Raw genomic sequence first — 19,014 nt, 5'->3', positions numbered from 1 at the left:
ACATGCAATTAGAGGAACTAATGTAAGCGGATTGGGTGTGTGGCAGTCTCTAAAATTATTTATTCCTTTAACAACTCTGAGTCACAGTGCTTAGAAAAGGAGATACTTAATTAGATATGGAACTGAAAAAAGGGGTCTAAAATGACTGTTAAATACAAATCTTGTTATTCTAGTCTTCAACTTCTGCCACTTTAAGCAGGAAAAAGAATTATCAGTTTTGTGTGAAAAGCAAGGAGGTGTACACTGATAGCCTTTCCTTGACAGTAAGATGAATCTGATAGAACTAAGGCTTTTCAGGGTCTGTGTGAGAGACCACATTATTCAATGGTTTGCCCAAGTTCGGTTCTGTTTATTTTTTAAATGAGGGAATCTGTTCAGCTGTACAGGTACATAAGAAGCATTTTTTTCATGAGGCATTGTTAAATCTTTATTTAATTTTGTTTGTGTGGGTGTTAGTGTGTAATTTTTTTTGCTGCCAGAAAGGTATAAAGGTATGACTGAAAGCTATAGAGAGGAATTAAAGTCTCTGTTCCTGTAAACATGAAGCATCAGAATCATTTTCAGAACACTTTAGGCTTCCCCATTCAGTATCTGTGTATCTTCTAGGTGCAGCTTCCACATGAGATAAATACTGAACAGTATTTTGGGACCCAGCTGTGTGTGTTTCCCTTGGGTCTGAGATGGGTAACAGTGTAATTATAGACAGGGATATAGTTATCACAGCAGCTTCTCAAAGGGGAACCTGACTCTTGATCTCTGTTCTTTCTGGGGGGCTTGTTAGTGATGTGCTCGCTTGCTTATACTATAACTGTGTTGTGAATATGTCAATAGTGTTTCGATTTGATGAATGAATATTGACAGAATATTCATGAAATTGCTGCTTGAAGACGTGGCCACTTTTGTACTAAACAGCGTAATGTTCTTCTGAAAGCCATTTTGCCAAGGATTTTCAGCCGGCCTTAACCTTAACATTTTCCTGTAGCTTATTCTGTGTAATCCTTCAGAGGGAAACTGGTAATTTCAGGTCATGAAAAAAATCTTAAATTAAGTGTTCTTTTTCAAAGTATGGGTTAGTCTTAGATTAGATATGTATGTGGTGGTGGTGTAGATGATCATGTTACCTGCCATCTCCTCCTTTATTTTCCAAGATTAAAAAAAAAAACAAAACAGGAAAAAAAAAACCCACCAAAAAAGCAGAAGTTAGGTGCTACCAATACTTTATAGTCATCTTGGAGATTTGTGGGTATGGGTGAGTCATCAAATATATCCTATATTTAAATGTCTTATATGAATGAATAATAAAAACCACACAGGGCAAATGCCAGAACAAAAGCCGTAATGTGCTGTCAAACTAACAGCGTTTACTTTAAAGGTTTTTATTTACCAGTAAGACATTTTTTAACATCTGCTTTTAATGCTAGGCTCCCTTTAGAGCATGAAATTCCCCATATGAAGAATATACGATGAGTTTGATTTTAGGTGGAGCCTGCTGCTTAGCTAGCGACTCATTGTCATGGAGTCTAAATATTGCCAGGGGAAACTTTTTTTTTTGCTGATGTAATTAATGCTTTGGAGTCTACAGAGGTTTATTCCAGTGCTATAAGAATAATGAATATAAGCTACTTGATGTGTGTTTACCCACCAGTCATACCACTGCCATAACAGACTGAAATTGCTCTTTGTCTTCTGTATGCTGCTTTCTTGGACAGAGCTGCCTTTCATACTCGTGGTTGTGGTGTTCTTTCAGCTTATGTCTGCTCTCCTATTCAGACTGCACACTCCCTGCTTTTTTTTTTTTTAAATTTGTGTTTTAAACAGTTAGTAACCTGAAACACTTTTCTCCTCAGGGTATACACGGACTGTGGAGATTGTGTGTGCCTTGTACACTTTTCCTCACAAGTCCTGACAGAAAACTGTCAAGTTTTTTGCTCAGCTAAGGGCAAAAAAGTCCTTGTTAAGCATCCGGACAAAGTGGGTTTTTAAGTCGTTTCTCAAGGAGGTATCAATGTGATGAATTTAGTTGTTGTGAAAGTTTTGTAGAAGCTGAGTACTAATGAATAGGTAATCATGCAGGACATTGCCTGACTGATGTCAGAAACAAAGCAGTTGAAGATAAGTCTCCTGAGCATAGTGAGGTGCTGACGCTAATCCAGATGCAGCCTTGCACTGTACCAGACTGCTCCTGTTGAAGACTGAACCCTGCTGCCAGTTCAGACTAGGAGTGGATGCAACTTTCACTCATTTTCCAGAGCTTATTTTATTGTGAACACATGGACTAAAGAAGGCTAACTGTTCTCTGTTTTCTATAGTCCTAGTCTTCCTAGATCCCTCTGGGAGGTCTGGTAGAGGAAGTAGTCTATACCTTGAGAGTTCAGAGAGGGTGGAGGAATCACCATGTTAGGAAGTAGTGTCCTTTCACTGATTCAGCTGATAGAATCAATAGAATCATTTAGGTTGGAAAAGACCTTTAAGATCATCAAGTCCAACTTTTAACCCAGCACTGCCAAGTCCACCACTAAACCATGTCCCTAAGCACCACTACATATATTTTAAGTACCTCTGGGGATGGTGACCCTACCGCTTCCCTGGGCAGCCTACTCCAGTGCTTTGACAACGCTTTTGGTTAAGACTTTTTTCTGGCTATTCAATATAGACCTCCCCTGGCACAACTTGAGGTGCTTTCCTTTTCTCCTATCACTTGTAACTTGGGAGAAGACCAGCACCCACCTGGATACTGGTCTTCTCCCAGGTAGTGTCCTTGCAGGTAGTCTCTTTTTTCCAGGCTATATAACCTCAGTTCCCTCACCTGCTTCTAATCAGATTTTTGCTCTAGACCCTTCACCAGCTTTACTCTTCTTTGGAAGTTTTCTTCTTCTCCCAGCTGCTTGTAGAGTATTTTGTCTGTCTCTTAATCCTGGTTGAGTGGTGTATAACAGACTCCTGCCACAATATCTGCCTTGTTGGCTTTGCCCCCTATTCTTACCCATAAATACTCAACCCTGTCATCACCATCATCAAGATCTTGACAGTCAAAGCACTCTCTAATGTACAGGACTCTCCCACCACCTTCCCTTCCTTGCCTGTCCCATCTAGAGTTCATAGCCATTCACTGAGTCATCTCTCAGTGTTTCTGTGATTACAGCTATATCACAGCTTTCCCCCTGCACATAGGCTTCCCAGCTCCTCCTGTGTGTTGCCCATGCTCTGTGCAGTGGTGTACATGCATTTCAGTTGGGCTACTGATCCTGCTGCCTTTTTGAGGGGAGAAGCTTTAATTGCTATGGTACCATTTTCAGGTGTTTCCATGGGTTCTAACACATCAATAACCCTTCTGTATTTGCTGCTGTATGGATCTCCATCCCCTACCTCCACTGAGACAGGTGGTGGAAGTAGCTCACTAGCACACTGGCCTTCAAACAGTAGTGTACTGATACTTAGCCCCTTCAAATCTAGTTTAAAGATCCTTCAGTGAGCCCTGCTAACTCCCGTGCAAAGATCCTTTTCCTTCTTTGAGAAGTGTACCCCATCTGTTGGCAGCTGGCCTGCTGTCATGCAGACTGACCCATGATAAAAACCCCCCAATATTCTGCTGGTGACACCAGGCTTGGAGCCAAGTATTGAAGTGCTGTCTCTTCTTTCTTCCTTCATCATTCCCTGCAACTGAAAGGATAGAAGAGAACTCTGCTTGTGTTCCTGATCTCTTAATCAGTCATCTCAAAGCCCCAGAGTGTTTCTTGATTCCCCTTGGACTTCTCATTACAACTGTATTGCTGCCTGTCTGAAAAACCGGTAACAGATACCCGAGTGACACACCAGGTTAGGAAGCTTTCTCTTCACATCTTTAACTGCTCCCCCCCCCCCCTTTTTTTTTTATTGAAAGGAGTTTTCACACAGGCCACAGGCCAACTATAATCTCATTTTACTCTCACTGACACCTACAAGCTAGGTGAACCACTGCCTTTGGTATTGTTTGGTTCCACTTGGTTGTACCTGTACCTGTTATGCACGGGCACCTGGAAAGTGAGGTAGTCACAGAGGAGATGTGCCTGCTGTACCGGGTAGGACCTTGTCACCATTGCCCCTTGTCCCTTAAGCACTGCGTTCAACCAGGTGTATCATGTGTCCTTCTTTTGGGCCTGTCCAAAGGACAGTAGTTTATCTCTGTCAGGACAGCCTGTCCAAGGTGTAGTGTGGTTCCAGTAGTTTATCTCTCTGTTGAACTCCCTGGTACTCTTCAGCCTCCTCACCTCCTTCCAGAGCTCTGCCACTAAGCTGAGGAGTTCCTTTACTCCTGAGATGGAGAAGATTTAGTGGATTAAGTAAGATTTAAATGTAGGGTGGTTGTCTTTTCTTCCACAGTACTAGCTGTGTGGCAGCTGAGTTGTTGATTTGTTTGTTTTAAAGGCAAGCTTGGGGGATAAAAGCTCAGCAAAGCAAGTTACAGTCTGCAAAGCTCAGTGTCTTAACCAGTTAATGTGAGGTGGGAAAAGCCTTAAACGGGGAAAGTTTTGTTGTGAGGGTGGAGTGTGAATCATCTGAGACACCTCATTGCTTATCCACATGAAGTATGTGATAAAGATCCTCTGGGGCCAGTGCAACTCCAGAAATAAGGACTAGACAAATGAAGAACTCTTTAAATGGAGTTAAGAACAAAAGGGATTTTTCCTGCACTACTCTTCTACAGAGTTCCTGTGTTAGAGATTGTGTCCAGTGATCACTTAGGCGCTGGCTTGAGTCATTGAGTGCTTGGGAACCTGTGCTGCGCAGGTCACAAGTCACTTTTATGTGGCCTTGTCCCACCTTTTCTTGAGCTGGGCTTTTTGTTTCAGCTTTCAGTGGTGATGAGTGTGTGCAGGATCATTCAGAGACCCTAGACAGAATGCTGGTAGTAATAATATTTCTTCCTTTTTCTTTCATTCCAGACCAATGAGTGGAATAAGAATGATGATCGGCTGCTGCAGGCGGTGGAGAATGGTGACCCTGAGAAGGTGGCTTCATTGCTGGGTAAAAAGGGAGCCAGTGCCACCAAACAAGATAGTGAGGGCAAAACTGCGTAAGTCCAACTTAAACTTGTTATTTAAGCACAAAGGATAGAGGGAAAAACTAGCCTTAGATGTGTGGGCCACTTACGGGAATTAAGAACCAGAGATGGTCCTGAAAATGAAATTTTCATCTGAAGAATGTTACATTTGAGAGAGTACCTTCTGGTGGCCTTTGTAATTCCACATTTAGACTTCCATTTCAGAACCACAAACACATAGAGGTAACTAGAAGCTGGATTGCTGGGTAGATTGGGGCCATTTTAGGATAGGGTATTTTGGGACTCAGGAATTTCATGACACACTGCTAAAGAGCACACTCCAAAAGGCATTAATCTTTGGGGCTATTTTTTCCCCATGGACATTAGTTTAATGCCATAGAAATGAAGATAAATGTTTCTTTCTAACAGGGTAGTTTGAACTGAAACTATGGTGATTGAGTTTTTTCTTGAAGATGCTAATGATTTACGCAACTGTTCCCTGTTTTGGTTGAAGATTGGCCATGAAAGTTTTGTGTGAATGAGATTTCTTTTGTAGTCTCAATATATTATTTATATAACATTTTCTTTTATTCTTCCTCTTGTTCTCCTGTGAACATTCTGAATTGCAGAAGACAAAAGATTCCAGTAAGAAAATTACAGTGAAGAGATTGCTATCCTTAAAATTTCTTTTATGACCTACAAAGATGATTAAATGGATAAAGGAGAAAGAGATATCCCTTGATAGAAACCAAGCTTTCTTAAAATTCTGGATAGATGAGGGGAAAGGAAAACAGTTTCTAGTCTTGGGAGAGGCAGCACAAGTCAGTTTATGCCAAATAATAAGTTCTAATGAATTACCTCTGGGCTACATTTACTGTGTCATGCTGTGCTTTTTGCTTGGTCTGTTTCAGTTTCCTATATCTGCTCTATTTCTGTTTTGCATCAGAGAAAACTGAATGATAGCCATGACTCATAATGACCTGCACCTTCTTACTACAGCAGTCCAAATCCTCTAATTATTTCAAGTGGGCTTTGTCCACACTTTAATATGTTTTTAATTTAAAAAGTTGCATACACGTGCTTTTTCTTTTGAACATAGTCAAAGCATGACTTCCATTGAATCTTCTGAATTTCCCGTGTCTCATGATTTTACAGTCAACATAACTTCAGAGATAGATTCTTAAGCTGTGCTGGATCCAGTGTGACACGTAGTCTACAAGTTTAATATGTAATCTGATACTATTAATTTTTCTAGCGAGCTAACAAAGGCTGAAATTAGCAATGAGTATGCACAAGCCTGTTAACTGTAAGCAGTTGTAATGTTGTAACTGTAGAGATGTGGTACCATGACCTTCAGCTTTCTAGGGATACACTACAAAATTTTTCTTTTTTTGTCCTTTTTTGCAACTACAAATAAGTTGATGACAATGTATTTATATTAATGGTGCTGTTACCAATACTGCAGATACAGGTACTTCTTTTAATTGGTTGGACCAAATATAAATAAATGCTGTGAAGAACTCTGCTGCTCTTTGTTCTGTATGCTCATTTAATTGCCATTTACTCATGGCCCAGCAATTCTCTCCAGTATGGCTTACTTTATTGATAATGGGCAGCATCTTGTTTGTGTCTTTCCCCTTTCAGACTTATTTTTTTAGGGTGTGCAAAATGAAGTGCAGCCATTGTTTCTGTACAGGTAGGCTTGTTTCTCTGATACTTGCAGTGTGCTGCCTGCGCTTTGTTCCCTTGCAGTGGTTTTGGGTGCCTGAGGTAGCTGTTTTGCCCTATCTCAGAAGCTCAGCATAAGAGGCACAGACTCTGCTGCAGCCCAGCACTGAGGTTTGTCTGTGTACCATGTAAACATGGTACTAGTTGCTCAGCTACCTCATCTGGAACACAGGAGGCTCTCATGCTGCAAAAGAGCAATCTGGAGAGGTCTTTTTGGGACAACTGGCCACCAGCATGCTCAGATCTCACTTGTTATTTTAGGAAGTGGTCTGCAGTTTGATGTGGGAAGGGAGGTCTTTAGATGAGTGGCCTATTGATCCCTGTGAATATATATTGATGCATTTGTTTACATAATTAGGCTGAAGGTGACTAACTAGAAGAACATGATGGATTCAGTTAATTATATAACAACTTGCATAATGTGATTACAGACTTTGGAATGTGCTTGAAAGCAAAAAAAGGAGAAACAATTACATGTTGCAGTACAGGTTTGTTAGGCCTGTGATTGTCTGTTCCCTTAAGGTGTGACATATTCCTTTTAAGGTCATTTCTTTTTCACTCTTCTTGTCGTTAACCCTTCAGACAAAACTCTCTATACTGCCCAGATGTTAGTTGGAGGCACAATAGTATAGTACATTATTTTAAACAGGATGTGGAGAAGACTCTAAATGCTTAAAAGAGGCACTTACAGGTTTTTGTTTTATAATCAGATGGCTTCTTAATATAAAATGCTTGAACTGAGAGGAACAGAGATCAGACCCAGGATTTTCCGTTTGTCGTGCTGAGTGCTGTAGACGTCATTCTATTGAGTCCTCCTACAGTGTGCTCCAGCTCTGGCACACTTTTACACGTAACTGCTTAAATTTCAGCTATACCCTCTCTTCTCTCTGTCCTGTAGGTCCCTTTCTTTGTGGTTTGCCCACATACGATAAAACAGAGGTGCTTAAATTAATGAGGTCTAGGTATGGCAAACTTCTTATAGGTAGTACTTACAGATTTTAATCAGGATCTTTTACTCTTAAAAAAATATTTAAAAAATATTGTCAAAGTAGTGAAATTATTACATGACTTCCCATATTGCCACCTTGCCTCTGACTGGGTAATTTCTATAAACAATAAATCAATTTTAATGGCATAGAGCAAATCCACTTTTGGCATAAGTTGATACAGCCCCATTGTTGCTCCCACTTATACAGCTCAGCCTATTGCCAAGCACACTTGTAATAGAACCTATCTGGAAATCTGATTCTGCCATTGTAGTCTTACTCTGCCAGATATTTTTGTGTGGTGGTGGTTTTTGGTTGGGTTTTTTCCTTTTTCTTTTTTGTCCAGCTTCCTTAAATAACAATGCAGTGCTTTCCAGTTTGGAATTTGATAATTTAAATCCCCCTTAAACTAACAAAACTTCCTTGTCCTAAAGTTAATTTGTCTGCGTGCCAATCCATCACTGCTGTGTTTATGTGTTTCTGCAAGGTACTGAACTAGAATTAAATGCTTATGGCTATTAAATGAAACAATAGGTCTCTTAATTTTTTTAACTGCAGTTGATTCAAATGTGTTTGATAAAATGAATCTGACAATGGTACAAAAAAGCTTTAGAAAAGTCTACAAATGTACTTTCTTAATGACTCTCTTACTTGCTATTGACAGGAGTTTTGTAATAGAAATTATATGTTTTCATTTGAAACCATGTCCATGCCTTGGAGGCTGAAATGAAAATTTTTGGGCTGTATTCCAATCCCAAATCATTTTATTTATCAGGTACATAGTATAATTTTCTTTCTTTTGGATCTTACTGTTTATAAGGAGTTAGGGCAAGTAGCATCACTGTCCAAAAAGTAAATCAGCTTTTAATTACTTTCTAAGAGAAAGGCTTCCCTTGTACATAGTATTTATCTTGCAGGAAGCTGTTGGAACAATACAGACTGACTACAGTCATTATACTGTTTTAGTTGAGAACAACATAGAAGATGGTTTAGACAGCTGATCCTCAAGTTTAGGGAAATCCCGTGTACCCACTGCCCATGAAATAGACAAATTGTATCATCCTCCCTTTCTTGATCCCAAATTGCTATAAACTGTGTAGTATACTCAGTTTCTGCATTATTTTCTTGTGCACATGTTGGGGGTACCCAGTTTAATACCGTACTCTGCAAGACATTTATTTTGGCTTCCTATCATCTCTTAAATGTTGAGGCAATTTTAATTACAAAAGCATACTAGCACACTGTCTTTTGAAAACTGTACAAGGGTGGGGGCTGCAAGAAAGGTCTAGTGCTTAAGGATCATTACCTCTCTGGGAATGGAGTTCATTGGTGTTCCAGTGACCTTATGTGGTCCCTGACAGAAAATATATTTTTACTTACTGTTAACATGATATTTAATTTATGGTGGTCCAGATGGTCACAACAATGTCTGGGTTTCAGAGCAAGGACAAAATAATGAAGACCACAATAATCCCCACCTGTGTTTTATCTCTACTTAACAGATGGCCAAAATCTGGTTCTCATTCCAAAATTTCTTGTAAAGTGTATTTCTGGGGGAGAGTTGGGTATAAAAGCTTTGTGTCTCTAAGACTTTCCTGAAATTCTTCTCATGTTCAGATCCAAATTGCTCCTTTGTATTCACCATCTCCCCTTCAGCATATATCGTTATGAATATAATTCAATTAAGACGTTGATACTAAGATTTCTGAAGAATTACTTTCTACTTCAGACTCTTAGAAATGTTAATGAAACAACTGAGTATGGTTGGGTGAAGCCATCCTCTGCCAGGATAGTAAATTGGGCTAATTAACTTACTATTTCATTCAGTATGAGCCAGTTGTTAATGTTTAGTGAGAGGAAATTCTTATGTCTCTATAATGGAGGAGTAATACTTAACTTTGATTTTATAATGAACAAAAAAAATCCACATTTCATACAAATTGTGCTGTATTTACAGTTTTTCAGTTTTGAGGTCCATGGGGTGGAATTAATGCCAGTGGTTTGTTCTGCCTCTTGACTAAAGTTCTGCGTAGGGCATTTCTGATGGTTTTGAGTGCCACTCCTCCTTAGACATGGGGACCTACTGTGATCCAGTTTTTAGTTCTTAGCTGTATTTTTGACAGGACTTAAAATCAACAGCATTCAAGTTCTGTTATATGCATTTTAAAGCACTTTAGTATTTCTATATATTCATGTTATTAAAAAAAAAGAAGAGGCCATCTTCTGACGAAACAGAAATTAAGGCTCTTCAGTTTGATTTCAGTTATAAAGATTCTAAACTTCTGAAAAACTGAAGCTTTTTACTTTCTCTCTTTAGTGATTTCCTGTGTTGTAAAATGAAAAATTTCCACTTACTTAAATAACAAACTCCCTATTTCATATAAAATTCTTTGAGCATTGAGAAGCATCCCATGGGTTTTCATCTTGCATGCATAGGTCTTCCTGCAAATAGATGATAGCTAGAGTTCAAAGGGGAAACAGCCTGGATTTGTTCTAGGAGCCTGCTTGTCTTCTGTTTTGTACTTGCTTCTTCACACAGTCTGATAGGATGGCTATTCTTAAATAAACCACTGCATTTCCTTATTTATTAGACTGTCATTTCAGGGTAAATGAAGTTGTCTTCTTAAGAGCCTCTGTAAACATGATTGGATAGACTGTGAGCCTCCTGGTCACAGCTAGGAACAGCTAAACCTGTAATGCAGCATCAACCAGCTGCTGGAATTCTCTATAAAGCAACTCCATTCACAGAGTTACCAAATACCCAGCTTTTACCAGGCCTGGGTGGGTTTCAACGAGTTTGCCAGTTGCTTGGAGCAGAGCATAGCCTAAATGGTTGGAAGTTTTTGTGTATCTGGCCAGAAATAGCTGCAGCTTGGCTCACGTGGAGGTAGAACCTGGTGTCCCACTTCCACGTGAGGAACGCTATGGCTGCTCCTTGCACTTGTCTTACCTGAGCTGGCAGGGGAGCACGAGGCAAGTGGGTTGGGTCGGGACAGAACTAGACTCACAAAGGCTGGAGGGGACAGGGCTAAGGCTGCAGTTGTTTTTCAGATTTATATCTACATAATGGGCTGCAGTTGTATTACATGTTTTTCAAAGAGTTAGGTAACCAAATGAGCTGTACGTGTAGCATTTAATTAGCCCAACTGGCTGCTGCTGGCTTAAAAATGTACTCTGATCTAGGAAGGGAAAGGGAACAGAGTGCCAAAACAGTGCTATGTGCAAATGTGGGATTATTTTTTTGTTGTGCTTTGTTATGGGTGGGGTTTTTTGAGGTTTTGTTTCAAAGTGAGGTCTTGGGCAATAGACTGTGCTGGTGACTGCTTATTTATCAGGCTTATACATCACTCTGCATTTTCTGCTACCTGCATTAAAGGTGCATTCTGTGTTAGGAAAGTTCTAAATGGAGAATGCAGGAAAGCGCTGAAGCTGTGTTTATCCTGCACGTGTCTATGTTCTAGTCCCTGCTTCTCTTCAGAAATGTGGAATCTTAAAAACTTTAGTAGCCTAGTTAGTCTGAAATGCAAAATAATTACAGTAATATAATTTTATTTAAAGAGTTTATAAAAACAAATGTTAAGTGGTCATCTGAACCTGTGGCCTCCGAAGAGTGGGTTAGTAGTAGATTAATTACTGTAGGTACATGTTACTGCACTTGGTCTGTAATTCCCTATGAAGTGAGAGAAGTTCACTATAGAGTTTAACACCACCCCCAATACCTCTGTTGCCTCAAATCTGAAGATGTCTGAAGTATTATAAGCCTAAAAGGCACAGAAACATAAAATACATCACATCTCTGAGCCATCCTTTGTCAACATACTTCATGTCGTGTAAAAGTATCCAAGCTCTTCAGAGCTTGGAGGACTAGATGCAGTTTGTAAGCCCTGTTGGATTTTCAGTGAAGTATTTTCTTTACATTAACTTTTACTCCGTTGTTCTAAACCTTTCCAGGCTTTTCTTGGACTATTGTCATGCTAACATGGCTTGGAATTTCCTTGGTCTAATTTCATGACTTTTCATGTCTGAGGTGGTTATTTGCATTTGCTGCCCCATAAGGCAGCCATACCAGGAGGCTTGTGTTGGAGGATGACTTTAAATGAAGATGCTAGTCATTGTTCTCATCTCTGGGTGTAATTTTTAACTTTGAACTCTATTGTGGTCTTGCCAGACAGCATAGTAGGTGGCTAGCTGATTACACTTAACTTGGGGAGCAAGTTATATTGATTTGGGCATATCCATGGCATCCTCAGGCATTTCGCCTTCTGCTAAAAAGATGTTTTGCCAGAAAGCTTGTGTATTGAGAAGCTAACTGTGCACCCCTTCAGGCTTCAGACATGGGATTTGTTTTTCAAGAAGCTGTCAGAAGGAACTGTCCCTTGCTCTTCTGCTTTCCTCCAACCCTCTGAACTTCGCTTTAGAAGCACAGGTGACACTGCTCTCATTTCTAGGCCCTGCAAGCTTTTTGAGACTTCATGTGTGTTGTACTTTGTCTGTTTTCCTACCTTACAACACCAAAAATAAAAGCAGTATTTCAAAACTTCAGATTTTCTGTCAACACCCAAGAGTGCCCTGCAGCTTGCCCTTGGCGGGATCTCTGTTGCAATTTGCTGACGTTAGTTATTGAGGGGCATTAAAAATGGACACTCTGCGGGAAACTTTGTATGATAAATCTACATTGTGAGCACTTATGTTTACAATTAACGGTACATAGAAGAAAAGTCTCTATGTTTCAGACTTGAAGTGGGAGTTTGTGGTAATGTGGTAATGGAGTTTGCCAAAGAAAACTGTGTATGAAAATGGAACTTCTGGAACACAACCTGAGAATAAAAATTATAAAGCTTCTGGGGATCCCAGAAATCTCTCTGAAGAGCAGCTGGGTGGATATTTTTGCTGAGTTTGAAGGCTAAAATCAGGAGTCTGTAGCTTGCCAGCTCCTGTGTTGCATGGTGCAATTGCTTCTTTCCTGTTAAGAAAATAGCCGTTCTGCAGGCTTGCCTTTTATTAATGTCCTGTACCTTGAGGTGTGTATGATTGAAACAAGGCTTCTTACTCTATGAGGCAATGCTGTGAACTGTATATGAAAACTACATTGTTTGTTTGGCTGTTTTGAAAGTTGTCCCAGAATGTATGCTAATGCTGAACTGGTGTATAGAGTTTTGGCCAGCGGGTTTTGTGTGTATTGGGGGAGGGCAGATGCCATCTCGTGTTTAAGTAGAAGATAAGAGAACATCAGCTGTGTGCATCACTTCACTTCTGCAGCAGCTGGTGGTAAGGGGGAGAGAGGGGAAAAATGTCCCACAGCTCCTAGTAAATCTATACCTGCCTATGTCAGATTCTTAAAATCTTAACCTGCCTGCACTTAGATGATGATAGCGGCAACTCATTGATTAAATATCTTAAAACTCAGAATAATTAACTTTCTCAGTTTGTAATGGTGCCAACTCAGACTTGAACAGAATGTATTTCCTGTAACTGTTTATCCTGAGCTAGCATTTGCAGTCTTGCCACTGCATGTGTGTGACAGGATCATGACACAGACTGCCAGCATTTAACAAAAAGCCATGTTTATTACATTTCCTCTTAGGAGGAGAATAAGGGGGTTCAGTGCAAAGTGATGGCTTTTATTTAAAAACAAAACAACCCCCCTGAAAAAAGACCAACACCCGCCCAAACAAAAAAAGACCCACAGAAAAACCCACACCTGAAGAACTAAGAAGCATTGATAGTGGTAACTGTAAATATTTGATTTTCCTTTAAGGAGTCTGATTTGCCAAATGTCTGGATGGTTCCTCTGTAATCAAATGACTGGATGGTCCTAAAAACCGTGTATCTTCTCAAATAAGTAACTGTCTCTTAATACTCTATTGAGTTGACCATGACTGGAGGCCAGGTGCCCAAAGCAGCTGTGTCACTCCCCTGCTCAGCTGGACAGGGAAGAGAAAATATAAATAACCAATCGTGGGCTGAGATAAGGATGGGGAGAGATCACTCATAAATTACCATCTCAGGCAAAACAGACTCAACTTAGTAAAATTAATCTAATGTATTACCAAGTAAAACAGGGTAATGAGAAATAAAACTAACTCTTAAAACAACTGCCCCATCTCTCCTTCCCAGGCTTAACTTCCCTTCCTATTTCCCTGCCTCCTCCCCCACAGTGGCACAGGGATGGGGAATCGGTGTTGCAGTCAGTTTATCACATGTTGTCTCTGCTGCTTCTTCCTCCTCAGGGGAAGGACTTTAACAGTCTTCCCCTGCCCCAGCATGGGTCTTTGCCATGGGGTACAGACCTTCAGCACCAGACTGCTCCAACGTGGGTCCCCCACGAGGTCTCACAAGTCCTGACAGCAAACCTGCTCCAGTGGGGGCTTCTCTCTCCATGGAGTCAGAGATCCTGCCAGGATCTTGTTCCGAGGTGGACATCCCACAGGGTCACAGTCTCCACCTGTTCCAGCATGGGGTCCTCCATGGGCTTTAGATGGGTATCTCCTCTATGTGCTGCAAGGGGACAGCCTGCCTCATCATGGTCTTTTCCATGGATTACAGGGGAATATCTGCTCCAGTGCCTGGAGCACCTCTTCCCCCTTCTTCACTGACCTGGGTGTCTGCAGAGTTGTTTCTCTCACATTTGCTCACTCTCTGGATGCAAAAACTGCTGCTGGGTTTTATGTTTTTCCTCCTTAACTATGTTATGCCAGAGGCACTATCGCCATCACTGATGGGCTTGGCTTTGGCCAGCAGCAGTGGGTTCATCTTGGAACTGGCTGGCATTGGCTCTGTTGTATGTGGGGGAAGCTCCTAGCAGCTTTCTGCAGAAGCCAGCCCTGACTACACTCTCCCACCCCTGCCCTGCTACTAAAACCTTGCCATGCAATCCCAATACAAATGCAGACAGTGAAAAACAACATTCTTTGCCTTTCACGGGTAAATAATTCATGCTTTAATCTTAGTTTTCAGGTTTACAGTGAAATTCTACATGCTCCTGATAGTGTGCATGCCCTGTGGCTGTGTGATGAAACAGTGGAAGATAGCTTTGGTGTTCAGCTGGTTTTGTTCCCTGTATCAGCTCACCTGCTGCGCAAGTACCTACCTATGTCTGCTGATGCAAGGAAGAAGCAGAACTGGGCAGGTGCTGCTCACAGAAGCATAATCCTTGCTGGAACAGTTCTTTGCTGAGAGCCCAGTCTGGATTGGCAGAGGAAGGCAGAAAACACCTTTGGTTTCAGAACCATTCTGGGACTTTTCCAGTCTTTAAGTCTCAAGACAATAACTTATCTTTGAATTAGATTCAGAACGTGTGAAAGTTGTGTTTTGCTTAAAAGGCTTACTTTCATCATTGTTTTTATGTTGATAAAAATCTCAAACCATTCACAGAAAGTTAACTGTATTCCCAAATTGCTTATTGGCTACATGTGAGAGGAGACCACATTGGACTTTGTCCTGAGTGACAGCAGGCACTTCCTTCATGCAGGGAATATGCTGCTCAAGTGGTGCTCACCACCCTTTCTTCTCCAGGTCAGGTCTTGGGCACTCTAGCACTGTGGAGGAAAAGAATCAAAAGCCAGATATCATCTAATGTATTTTTGCTGTTGTTATTGAGGTGGGAATTGAGGCTTTGAGAAATAACAGACTCTGTAAGCTAGGTGTTGCCTCTAAAATGTGTAAAAGTCAGTGCAGAAAATCAGCCAGGTTATCAGTGGATCTCTTTGTGACTGAGCTGGAGAATTGTTGCCTGTCTGATCTGGTAGCAGCAAAGCTTGAGTATCTTCTATTCCTATATTATGTTTTTTAGTTGTCATTACAAAGACACCAAGAAGCTCAGTATCTTTATCAATCTTGTTTGCTTATTTGAAGGTATTGGTTGGTTGGGAAGCTATAGATCAATAGTTGGCTGACAAGACAGACTTAAAGTTGATGGAGAAGGTCAGCATGCACTCGAAAATGGAGAAGGTTGACTTGCACTAGAAGATGGAGAAGAATGGTCTTACTTGAGGAGGGATGTTTTTACTCAAAATAAACCTTGACAATGAGTGTATGTGGGTTCATAGTGTATTTCAAACATTCTTGCACTTAAAATATTTTCAGAGCACTCAGATTGAAATGGGAGAGAACATTAGTATTAGAAGTTTGCATATAAGTTTGACTTTCTTCCATGTTTGTCATAATAGAAATTAGCAAATACAATATTCACTTAGCATCCATAATTCAACCATGTTCTTTATTTGCCTTGGATTTTGGTAAGTAATGTGTCAGACTACTTTCAAGCCCTGGAGAAAATCCATGTTAGAGAGAATGCTAATTCTGCCCTGAAGAAAAACTTTGGACCATGACCTTGCCAAACAGGGATGGAGCCCCTTGGCTGGGTGTAATTTTTCTGCTTGTGTTTTTTTATGTTTTTCTTTTCACAGTTGAAAATTTCCTAGTCAGAAGGTTACTGTCTTAAGACTTCATATTTATTTTATCTTATTTTATCATGTTCCACTCTACTTTTGTGGTATTTTCCCTAGATATATGGACCACCCAGTTGTTTTAAGCCAGCTGTCAAAATAATACTCAGTAAGAGGATTGTGCTCGGTTTTGCAGGATATAGTTGTGCAAATGGTTAAGCAGAGAACCTGGGTATGGCAGATCCTTGTCATACTGTGAATTTCACTTTAGCAAGCTCAACTAGGTCTGCTTTTACAAGCCTAACCTCTAAATGTGGATTAATTTTCTTCTACCTTTCTGCAGAAGCAACCCCTGGAGAAACAGCCCCTGCCCACCTCCCAAATGGTGCCACACAAACCACAATAAATTATTTTAGTATATTTATGTGAGCTAAGTAGTAAGAATTACATCCCTTTTCTGTTTGAGTTGAGCTGAGCATTTAAATTGAGTTGAGCATTTAAATTGAGTTGAGCATTTAAATAATTTCTGGAAACACTCATTCTTGGCCTCTGGGCAAAGACCAGCTTTATCTGATCTCGTGCTCTGTCAGACACTGATTGAAGAAGTTTCCATTCCCTTGCTAGCTTGACTTCATAACCAAAACATGGAAAAGGTCCATTGCCCTGAACAAGAGGTGGGCTTCTTTTAGGACAGCTGTAAATGAGCTGTTGAAAACCATTTCAGGTATGTCATATGCAGCTGTCCACTCTGTTCAGTCACCAAGCATTTGTAAAAAGCTTCTCTCATTGTGCTTGAAAATTTTGAGTAAATTCTCTGGTCAGGAAGTCTGAGGTAGTGGCAGAACTTTGAGGTAATAGTCTTGTAGCTGTTCTCCAGTGAACCCTGAATCTTGATGAAATTTTATTGTCTGTTCGCTCTTACTCTCAAGGCCTGCTCACTACAACTGGTTTTTCTGTTCCTCCCAAGGAACATGTTTTCTTTTATCTTGTTAAGGACTGAGTAGTTAGGAGACCTGTATCTTCCCAGTAAGAAAAAGCAGATGTCAGCCAATGGATATTTATCAGCTGCTGCTGAGGTGGGTCTTGAATGCTGACTTGCTTCATTTCTGGATCCAATAAGAAAGTCACTGGGAAGGGTAGCTGCAGCTCTGCTGTCCTGAAAGATCTGGAGACAATGAAAGAACATCCCACCCCTCAGGAAGAATATAAACGTCTTACAGCAGTAAAATCTATTTCAAATCAGGTCAGGCTGGGGTATCAAGATGTGGCTGTAAGTGGTAGTAACAGGCTTATCTACTGGGCACGGAAAAGGAACTGTGTTGAAACTGGATTTTTAACCTGAGTGAGAATCTAACTCTCAGTGTGGCCCTTGCTCCAAATCAAGCCTTACATGTTTGTTTTTGTTTGCCTAAGTCATTGCACAACCAGGAAGTGGGAGGAAAAGTTGTTTGCTTTCATATGCAAGGGAAGTTTATTCATGAAAGATGCAAGTAAAAGGCATCACTGCTTAAGGCTTCCAGATGGTGAAAATTCCAGTATTTGGAAACCTGCAGCTTTTGCCTCAAATATTTTAGAAAAGTTTATGTAGCTTGTAAAGAATTATTCTGTACTGAATGGAATGTCTTACAGACTCCTTTGTGTCAAGAACCTCCCCTGCTACACAGGAGTCCTCTGCATCTACTATGAAAACTTTTTCCTTCCGCTTTTTTTAAAGTGGGTGCTATTAACTTTAAAATCAGTTAGCATTACTCCTCAAGGGTAAGTTGTTGCCCAGTGCTGTGTAAACACTCTGATTTACATATGACTGTAATAGGTTTATCTCAGTCTGGAGTCATTCTCTCTTGAGTAGGGCTGATTTCCTGGTAAGCCCATTCAGTTTACTAAACCAGGAGCTAATTATCCATATTCACCATTCCACTCCCAATCGCTTTTATATTTTTAAGTCAAAACATCTCACTACAGGGTTATCTAAGACATGGTAGCAGTACAAGGGCATAGAGAAGGGATGCACAGCAAGCAGTTGGGAGACAGTTGTAGTAGCTTCATGGTGTTTGTGTTAGGTCACTGTATACGTTACCAAGAGTTAAATCTTTTCCTCTCTTTCTATAGGACTCTCTAGATGGCTTCTATTTTGTTTTCTCATTAGATCTTTACATCCTTCATACATGTTCTCACATCTTTCACACCACCTGTATGTCTTACAGATGATGTTTCTTTCACCCTATCATTTGGAGAGAAGCAGTATTTTCAATTAATTGAAAGTAGGTTTTGACCACACAGAAAGAAGTGTCTGTGTACTTGATGACTTGGTGAGAATTGCCAAGGGAATTGTTTGTATTGCTAGGACTTACCTGTTGTTCAGTGTGTAGTCTGAAAGGCGTTAAATTCGTGTTCTCTCTTTGATGCTTTCTCTGCAGACTGATTTTACCAAAGTAAAACTTCTTTTGCACTTGCATATTCGTGTTGCATTTGGCACCATCCCACACAGTCTGCCTATAAAGTCTCAGTGTCTCAGATTAAGCCAAACTATTACTATTCAGGTATTTATTATTCTTAAGAATATTGTCAAATGTAAGTGAGCCAAGCACATGCTGCACAGCCTTCTCAATGTTTAAGTGACTTTGTATTGTGTCTACAGAAATGCATCTGAACATGTTTCGGTATTTGCTGGGTATGTTGTGCCGGCTAAATTAGAAGTGTTGGAATTTGTCAGACTCCTTTTGCATCCCTCCCCCAACCGTTTTCCCAGAGCCTGAGAAACCTCTTCTTCTAGAGAAGAATGTTTACACAACTTTGCACTGGTCACCAAGTACATGAAGTTTTCATTTTGAATGGCTAGAGAAGAGCCAGAAGCAGTGATTTTTATGCTCTTGGAAGTGTTAACTGTTCAGTT

The 19,014-nt window shown here is 40.4% G+C and overlaps 1 protein-coding gene across 1 annotated transcript in view; it reads left to right on the top strand.

Annotated features, from left to right (window-relative positions):
- Positions 1–19,014, top strand: part of RAI14 (retinoic acid induced 14) — an 86,638-nt gene that overhangs the window by 47,677 nt on the left and 19,947 nt on the right. Inside the window, exon 3 of the mRNA XM_084278114.1 lies at positions 4,923–5,053. Coding sequence (XP_084134240.1) covers positions 4,923–5,053 — 131 coding nt within the window. The remainder of the gene's footprint in view (positions 1–4,922; positions 5,054–19,014) is intronic.

This window comes from Gallinula chloropus (assembly GCF_964237585.1).
Source record: "Gallinula chloropus genome assembly, chromosome: Z".
Lineage (NCBI taxonomy): Eukaryota > Metazoa > Chordata > Aves > Gruiformes > Rallidae > Gallinula > Gallinula chloropus.
This window is presented reverse-complemented; position numbering and strand designations above follow the sequence as displayed.